The sequence below is a fragment of the Antrostomus carolinensis genome, unplaced genomic scaffold (assembly GCF_000700745.2).
Source record: "Antrostomus carolinensis isolate BGI_N321 unplaced genomic scaffold, ASM70074v2 scaffold2785, whole genome shotgun sequence".
Lineage (NCBI taxonomy): Eukaryota > Metazoa > Chordata > Aves > Caprimulgiformes > Caprimulgidae > Antrostomus > Antrostomus carolinensis.
Genome location: NW_010314031.1, coordinates 1 through 9,554, shown reverse-complemented (window position 1 = coordinate 9,554; position 9,554 = coordinate 1). Strand labels below are relative to the sequence as shown.

At 39.2% G+C, this 9,554-nt stretch overlaps 1 protein-coding gene across 1 annotated transcript in view; it reads left to right on the top strand.

Annotated features, from left to right (window-relative positions):
* LOC104524552 (son of sevenless homolog 2) overlaps positions 1-9,005 on the top strand; it is a gene marked incomplete at its 3' end in the record, with an annotated part of 15,160 nt that extends 6,155 nt beyond the window's left edge. The window contains exons 5-11 of the mRNA XM_029084848.1: positions 3,104-3,207; positions 4,155-4,374; positions 5,332-5,451; positions 6,172-6,334; positions 7,331-7,448; positions 8,054-8,226; positions 8,889-9,005. Of these exons, the coding sequence (XP_028940681.1) occupies positions 3,104-3,207; positions 4,155-4,374; positions 5,332-5,451; positions 6,172-6,334; positions 7,331-7,448; positions 8,054-8,226; positions 8,889-9,005 (1,015 nt within the window). The remainder of the gene's footprint in view (positions 1-3,103; positions 3,208-4,154; positions 4,375-5,331; positions 5,452-6,171; positions 6,335-7,330; positions 7,449-8,053; positions 8,227-8,888) is intronic.
* Positions 9,006-9,554: the final 549 nt, after the last annotated feature.

The window sequence follows — 9,554 nt, the reverse complement described above, 5'->3', positions numbered from 1 at the left end:
AGTCTCCAGAGTTATCAGTTCTTGGGAGAGCTTCACACGCTGCCTCTCAGCACATTTTTCCTGGTTTCAGCTTGTTTTTTCTGGTGACTGTTTCTGCATTCATTCACACAGGTGCCTATAAAGCCCCTTCACAGGAACTCACATAGGATGGGCTTGTGTGACATAACTGGTGCAAGAGTTTAAATACTGTTATATTGCTTTTGTTGCTATTTTTTATAGCCTCCTCTACTAACTAAGCTTGAGGACCTTCTTACAATCCCCTTGCATGGTACAAATGCATCTCCCTGCAGCACTGCTGACTGCCATAGCTGAGCAGGACAAGTGTTTACCCATGAAATGGAACCTCTAGACAAGTTTGAGGCAGCAATTAACCACGTTTCTTGCTATTAATTTCCAAAATCAATTTAGCTCTTTTGCCTTCATATGTTGTGTTTGAGCTGTTTGAAATCTGTGCCTTGTTCCAGAGTTTCTAGGGTCTTTGGTTTTGCTTTCTGGTTTCTTTCCTTGTTTGGGAGATTAGTTACCTCTTATTGTGACAGCTGCTCTTTGATGTCTAATTTATTCTATGGTTGGGGAGCTGAATCCATTTACAGGTGCCTGCTCCATGAGAGATGTGGTTTAAAGCTGCTATTTAACACACACCCTTCTGTGGCTTATAGTTAATATTTGAATTTAGGAGATACTACGTGTTTCTAGTAGCTTGAAACTCTTAACTGTAGCAGTTGAAAATATGTCTGAATTTGAGCTGTTAGGTTGTTCTGCCCAGAACTTTGTAAATTCTAGTGTCGTTAATAACACTGACCTCTACTTCAGAGAGATCTGAGATTTAGGAAGAAGGTGGATAATGTGAAGATTATTATGGCCCCACCTGGAATACTGTGTCCAGTTCTGGAGTCCCCATCACAAGAGAGACCTGGAGCAGTTGGAACAAGTCCAGAGGAGGCCACCAGGATGATGCGAGGGCTGGAGCAGCTCTGCTGTGAGGACAGGCTGAGAGAGTTGGGGCTGTTCAGCCTGGAGAAGAGAAGGCTCCAGGGAGACCTTCTAGTGGCCTCCCAGTACCTGAAGGGGCTCCAGGAAGGCTGGGGAGGGACTTTTCATAAGGGCAGTTAATGACAAAACAAGGGGAAATGGGTTTAAACTGAAAGAGGGGAGGTTTAGATGAGATATTAGGAAGAAGTTCTTCACTGTGAGGGTGGTCAGACACTGGAACAGGTTGGCCCAAGGAAGTGTTGAAGGCCAGGTTGGATGAGGCTTTGAGCAACCTGGTCTAGTGGAAGGTGTCCCTGCTGCTGGCAGGGGAATTGGAACTGGATGATCTTTAAGGTCCCTTCTAACCCAAACCATTCGATGATTCTATGATTCTAAGATGCTCATCCCTCGCTCTCTCCCTTCTTTCCCCAGTGCTTACTCCCCATCTTGTAGAAAATGCTGTAGATGTGCTGTGCAGTGCACAGGCGTGGAAACTGCAGTGTCTTTAACTAGATTAAATGCATGTGAGGTCATGAGAAGGAGGAGGTGCTAAGCAGGAAATGCAGTCAGCAGAACCAGGCAATCTTTCTTGCTCTTTCAGTATTCCTGCCATGATATCTCAAAGTCAAAGACTGATTAGATAAGATCCTGTATTACTGTTACCGAGAACGTGTTTCAAAACATCACTCCTTTGAGGGTAGAAGCTGTCATTAATTTCCAGCCTAAATGATCTGTTTGGGGAGCCATTCTTTCATGGGATAAACCTTATTCTTTAATTTATACACTAGAAAGAACAGAACTTTGTAACTTCTCCGTGTATTCATGTAGAGTACCCTTTATCTGACTAAGCTAAACCAGCCCAGTGCTCTGACTTACAACAGACTGTCAGATTACAATCAGTTGTCTGCCCTTTCTCGTCCCTCTGAGATGTTCTTGCCCCCAGTCTACAGGGCTGAGCCACCACAAACAGCAGTCTGATACACAATTAGCTCTGGTTTACCTTAATATCCTGAGCTGGGAAGAGTGGGGAGACTTCAGCAGTGCTCAGCATACAGCTGAGCCACTTCTGCAAAGGCAGTGGAGCAGCAGTGACCACATCTCACTGTTACCATCTGCTCCAGTAAACCCATCGTCCTGTCCCACCTGTTGAATTGGCACAGGGAAAAATCTATTGTACTGGTTGAGGTAGAAGATTTTTCCTCTCTCTTCAGGTAAGGTGATGTGCTGCACCCTGATAAATCAAAGTTTTGAGGTACAACCTCAACTTGTTTACCTAAAAAAGAGGCAAAACAGTTTTTTATTCTGATACATCCTAGGAGTAGAAGGCAGAAGAGCAGTTGTAGTTGACGTCTAGAGGCTTGTTTATTAATGGTCTGTTTGTGTCAAGAAAAATCAAGAGAAAGTTGAGTGTCATCCTTAAAGGAAGTACTGGATCTAGTACAGCCATGTGTGTAATTAAAAAGTTGTAAAATTGGGGCAGTACACTTGCAACAACTTCTAAGCTGAAATTTGTGTATAGGAAAGAAACAATTACAAATTTGTTTCTTAGTAAATAGGGGATCCTAATTAGCTTTGTTAGTTAAAAAAACAGAATCACAGAATGTTGGGGATTGGAAGGGACCTCGAAAGATCATCCAGTCCAACCCCCCTGCCAGAGCAGGAACCTAAATGAGATCACACAGGAAGGCGTCCAGGTGGGTCTTGAATGTCTCCAGAGAAGGAGACTCCACACCCTCCCTGGGCAGCCTGTCCCAGGGCTCTGTCACCCTCACTGGAAAGAAGTTTCTTGTGAAACCCAAGAAAATTACATTGGAAATACTAGTTTTATCTGATTTTGATAAGTTTTTTCCTCTCCTGAAACCACCTCAACGCTAGCATTCTTTCATTTTAAAAAAATGCCAAGCTATATATAATTTTAAGACTGGAAATTAGATTTTAAATACTTGGGGACTTCTGTGGTCATTGGTGCCACCTTTAGTCTTTGTTCTGCCCCTTGGTCCTTACGTGTTTTGATAGCTGTCTACCACATGAATCTGTAACTCAGCTTTTGTAGAGTTGTGTTTCATTTAGCTTTTACGTGGGGTGAGCCTTGGAACAAACATAACATTTTATTATTTCTCTCCTTCCTCAGAATATTGAATGTTTTTCGGCACTGGGTTGAGCACCATTTTTATGATTTTGAAAGAGATCCGGAGTTACTAGAGAGATTGGAGACGTTTATTTCCAGTGTAAGAGGTATGGTAATTGGTGGTCCTGTTGTTCTTCCACATTTTGGTACAACCTCCTGGTCTAATCCTGACAGGTTTTAGGCGTGAGAATATCTTTACACACATGAGTAATTTTAATGCCTTTAATTGAGCTGTTTATGAGACTCTCCTTTGCATGAGGAAGCTTTGGCCTGGAGCCTAAACAGCTACCAAAAAATTACTTCAGGCATTGTAATATTTACCTTCAGTGTATTTATTTCTGGACAGTAATGTTCATTCTTGCCTGACTCTATAATTCAGACTCTCACCTTACTCCTCCCCAGGTTGTATTCCTTCTCTGTTGGTTACTGAGATTAGTTTTTCCATCTTGTTCTTTGCACTTTTATTGATACTTCCAGCTGAAAATCATTATCCTTTTAGGAGAGGATACTTGACCCATGTGGTATCGCTTCCTCTGGAGCAAACCCTTATGAACTACATTTTTTTGGCAGCCTGTGTGGAGAGCAACCATGTTGGCATGTCAATTTTAATCATTATCCTGGCAATTCTAGACTTTACAGCACGTAGCAAAGATCTCACTTGAAGCTGTTTATTTCCTTCTTTAATTCTTAGAATTGAAGCTGGCAAAGTGGAGATGGTTGCAGCTGAGGGGTAAAAGTAAAATACAGTGTATACAGGGTCACTTTTTTCCACTCTGAAACTGTCAGTAAATGTGGTTTAAACACATGTAAAAATGTATTTAAAGATTAATTTAAAAATTAATTCACGTCTGTCTGTATTTGCCAACTGATACAGGTGCGAGAACCCATAAGAAAAAAAAATAGGGAACTACAAACCTAATTAATTTGCATGCAGAAATGCAGAATTTTGAGTGCATGTACAAATTTTGGGGGAGATAGTTTTATTAAATTACCAGAAGTCAGTTAAGACGGCATTAAAAAGGGAAAATTTTTTTAAATGGTTTCTGTTTTGCAGGAAAATCCATGAAGAAGTGGGTGGAATCAATTGCTAAAATCATCAAGAGAAAGAAAGCTCAAGCCAATGGGATTAGTCACAACATCACCTTTGAGAGCCCACCTCCCCCAATCGAGTGGCACATCTGGCGCGTTGGGCACAGCGAGGCGCTGGACCTCATGACTCTGCATCCGATCGAAATCGCTCGACAGCTGACGCTCCTCGAGTCCGACCTTTACAGGTAGGGATTGAACTAATACATCCCTTTATTAGATTAGTTGAGCAAGAAAGAGTTCCTAAGTCAAAAGTATGTCCCCTTGACTTTCAGAGTGTGTGGAAAGATATTTTCCTGCCATCTGTTCAATATCAAAAGATGCAAGGCAAAAAAAAATTAAATTTTTAGCTTTTTTATCTCTGTATCAGACTTCTGACAAGATAAATAAGTGCAGGAAGGACACTAAAATATCATGAGTAGATAATACTACCTTGTATTGTCTCCTTAAAAGCAAACTTAGCATTATATGAATAAGAAACACTTGTTGCATCATTAAAAAAAAAAACAAAACAAGATTGTCTCTGCTCCTTTCTTTTATAGCTGCATAGCAAAGCCCAGATGTTACATGCATATAAATAACCATAGCACTGGTATGTCAGGGTCCCCTGGTGTAATTCTGAAGCAGTTTTTTGGTCTAGTGTCATAAGTACTCCACTGTTTCCTCGCTCTGTTGTTACCTGTGATAAATAGAGATAGCCTTGATGTGAGAGCTAAGTTTTGCTGGGTAGAAATTCTTTAAGGTCTTACGAAACTTGAAGGTGAAGCATCATTTTGTGCTTCAGTGAGAGCAGGTTTTCTCTTGAAATACACCACTTTTCCAGCAGGTTGCTCAAAATACTTCAGCTTCCTATTTAAAAAAAAAAAATTAACTGTCTTTAAGATGTTTTCATAAGCTTTCAGGAAATTAAACTTAATCTTTTGCGATTTTCTTATCGGAAAATGCTTACTCAAACGTGCCAATTTCAATTAAGATAAAAAATTATTTCCTCCTGTAGTCAAATACTCATCAAAAAGTTATTTTAAGTAACTGTTCTGCAGTAGGTTGGATTGTATTTGTGAAATATCGAGTCATGATTAAGGGAAGAAACATACAATTATGAATTGTATTGAGTATTCTTCTGCATCTTGCTTTGTCATTATCAGGGCAGTGCAGCCTTCCGAGCTCGTTGGTAGTGTGTGGACTAAAGAAGATAAGGAAATTAACTCCCCAAACTTATTGAAAATGATTCGTCACACTACAAATCTTACTCTTTGGTTTGAAAAGTAAGTACAGGTGGTGATAGCATCGTGGTGTGAACTCCTGCTGGAATTCAGAGGGAAACATTTTCCTGCTGTTTGAATTCTGTTGCCTTGAATCTTGAGATGGCTGCAGAGTATTTTTGGTTCAAGGGTTCGTGCCATGCCAATTGCATATGTTCCCTTTTCCTGAGACTGGAAGATTTTTTTTCCAGTCATGTCCACTTGGTCAGCATGGGTCCTGCTTACATTTCTACTGCACATCAAAAGGTGTCGAAGGCAGTGCAGGACTCAGCACCACTTTTTGACATCTCTGATGAAAGCACTGTTGTGTCTGTCCCCTTATCTTAGTCTCTCTCCCTTCTCATACAAGATAATTTAAGTACTTCTGAGGACATGGCCAATGCTGCAGTCAGAAGATATAGCAGCTTGTATGTGTCCACCTAACCTAGCAAGTTTAAAATGCCACTGTAGACAGAGCAGCATGAGAGTCACCCTGCTTATCTTGGATCTTGCTCAGGGCTTGCTTTATTATTCTACAGCCTGTGCCAAAACCTTTATTGGCTTTCCAACTTGAACATATGTAAGATGTGATTACAAAAATTTGTACTTGAGATTCTTGAGAGAGAGCCAGAATGTGCATATTGGATGTACTGTACAGTTTTGGCTTGGACATTTTTTATTTAGTAGCTAGCAAAATGTCAGGTTTTATTTATCAGTGTTTCTCAAATGATGTCTTTTGATCAGGTGCATCGTGGAAACCGAGAACTTTGAAGAGCGAGTGGCTGTACTGAGTAGAATTATAGAAATCTTGCAGGTTTTTCAAGATCTGAATAATTTCAATGGTGTTTTGGAGATCGTCAGTGCAATGAACTCTGTGTCAGTGTACAGACTAGATCACACATTCGAGGTAAGTTTTGGGCGTTGTTCTTGGGGAGAAAAAAAAATTCAGAATCCAGAAATGTATCACATACACTTCTGAAGTGAAATCCATAGTATCCATATCACACTTGCTTTCATGGGAGAAAACAAGTGTGAAATGTTCAAAGTTCTTCATGAGAAAACATAGGAGATGGACTAGGTGTCTCACAGGGTTTGTAACGGGAAGTGGAGCTTTTCAGCAGATGTTTTCTCACATGTATTCAGCCTGAAAAGGGGAAGCACTGTGGCCATTTGATTGTTGTGCGTTAACCTGTCTGACATGAACCTCAGCTTCAGTCCAGCATCTCATGGGTATGAAAGAGGAAGATCCCAGGGGTGAGGACTCTGGACTGTCACACTTTAACAGCAGCATTTCTCACCTGTGCAAGAAATGTGGGGGTAGAAGAGCGTGGGGAGGGGATAGCTAAAACTTGGATTTCAGTCGATCACAAAACTTCTCCTGGATGAGAGACTTTCAGAAAATTCAGACTGTCAGAGGCAGAAACAAATAGCTGCTGAAATGGTTCAGATGGAGAGTAGAAAGAGAGGCTGCTACACAAGTAGTGATTCCATTTTTCACTTGCCAAGGAAAATAGATGCCTAGGATTTGGCAGCAAAGCTTCCCTTGACTAAAACAGAAAAAGAAGCATAAATAAAATGGTTTGAGTTTTGTATGTCTTTGAAAGGCAGGACCAGGTCTTTTAGTTAAATTCATAATTCAGTGTTTAATTTTTATTAAATTTGAAGACCAGTATTATGCTTGTGAGTTGATAAAATAACAGTCTGTTTACAATAGGCTGATGATTCACATGACTGCGCTGTTGGACTGCTAGTGCTGTAGTCCAGAGCAAACCATTTACAAGAGGTGCTTTCCAACCTGAATTTCAGTTCCTAACTTTTGCTGAGAGCTGGGGAATTGCCTTGTTTTTGCTGACTGCTATCGAGAAGATTTCCATCCTTATTTTTTTTTGCTTTGACAACTTAGGCACTACAGGAAAGAAAAAAAAGAGTTTTGGATGAAGCAGTAGAATTAAGTCAAGATCATTTCAAAAAGTATCTAGCGAAGCTCAAGTCGATCAATCCACCCTGTGTGCCTTTCTTTGGTAAGTAACACCAGGGCAGGCTAATACTGTCAGTGTTATCTGAGTTTGATGCAGGTGTTTCAATATTGCTTCAAGTGTTCAGGGTTGTGTTTAGCTCTAAAAGAATCTATAATATAATGTGTGACTTTGGACTTCCTAAGTTTGTAATATTTTTAGACTTCACACACTGGTTTGGGTTGGAAGGGACCTTAAAGCTCATCCAGTTCCAACTCCTCTGCCATCAGCAGGGACACCTTCCTCTACTAGACTAGGCAAAAGACTCAGTGTCTTTTATATAGAATTAATTTTTCTAGTTTAGTATTCAGATTACTGGTATTATATTGGTATGCATATTACCTTACTTTGTTTAACACTGCCTCCACATTGGTGAGCTGTTTATGGTGATGACCTGAAGATGTTTTTTCCTAAACTCAGGATCTCATGTGAAGGAGATAAAACATCGTGTTCCCATATGTGAAATGGAGACTTGATTCATTCTTGCCGCTATTGGAGTGTTAAAGGGAATGGTCTACTTAGACTCAGACTTTTTAAATAATTCTTTTGAAAGAATGAAATCAGCTCTTGGAATGAAAATTAAATTTAAAAAATACTTCTCTTTTTATCAGGAATATACCTAACAAATATTTTGAAGACAGAAGAAGGGAATCCTGACTTCCTTAAAAGACAAGGGAAAGAATTAATTAACTTCAGTAAGAGGAGAAAAGTGGCTGAAATTACAGGAGAAATTCAACAATATCAAAACCAGCCTTACTGTTTGCGGATAGAGCCAGAAATTCGGGTAATCAAACACTGAATATCTGTTTTGGGGACAGGAGAGGGAAAAAAATGTATACAACAAAAAACTGCCAAACAATCTTCTAGTATTAGACCTAATCTTGTGTGAACAGTGACCATCAGAAGAGAGGGGAACGGTGAGTGGTAGACAACAAAGTACCACAGCAAAGGACTAGCCGGAAATGGGGGTTTGCTTACTTGGATTCCATGTTCTGGGTCGTGTTCATCCCCCTACTGTTCTGCAGCCTGGTATCAGAGAGATTTTTTTTTAGCAATAAAACAGAATAAATAAGATACACTGACTGAACAGCAGCTGTGATGGATGGTAAGGCAGGTGTACAGGACACTGTTGCATGGCTGTCAACACTGCTGTGCTCTGCACGAGTCACTTCTCAAAAATATTGGCAAACAATTTCCAGAAGACTTAAATTTACCATACCTAGTTACTTGACACAAGGTTGTTCTTTCATGTCAGAAAAGTTACTTGATTGTTTCTTGCATTGGGTTGTTATGTACTTATTTTGGGGAAGGTTTTACTCTGTATTTCCTGGAAATAAGCTTCACTATAGTGAAAAGCTAGATTTTTAATCAGTGAATTATGAGATTTCATTAAAATTCCATGTATATGCTTATTTTTAAAATATTTTTGATGCTTGTTTCATTTAGAAATTCTTTGAAAATCTCAATCCTATGGGGAAGATACCGGAAAAAGAGTTTACAGATTATCTGTTCAACAAGTCATTAGAAATTGAACCTCGAAACTGCAAGCAACCACCTAGATTTGTAAGTCTTCTCCTGTAAATTAAATAGCTAAAATCCACAAGCCACTATGAAAAAGAATATGTAATTAACACAATAAGCCATATCTGTGGGGTTTTTTAAGAATTCTATATCAGGAGATGGTTTTCCAGAAAATTTGATTTAAAACCACTGTTATTTCAGATGTTTGCCACTACTAAAACATGCTACCTTTGGCTTATTTTAGAATGAACTTTTTTTTTCCCCAAAGCCTAAAATATTACCATTTAGATTTGGGTTTTTTACCATAATGTCATTTGATAGAACACAGAATAACATTTCTCATTTCACAGTATCAAGAAATCTTATAAAATATTAATAGTAATTGAAAAATGGATTTTATACATAATTAATGTGTTGAGTTTTCTTTAAGTAGAAGTTAATTTCTATTTTTTTTTTATCTAAATATCTTGCATATTTGCAAAAATTGAAGAATTGACAAGGTGCAAGGTTCTTGCTGAACAAAATATAGTTCAAGTCAAAGGAACAACAGTTTTGATTTATCATGGGTTGGAAGGGACCTTAAAGCTCATC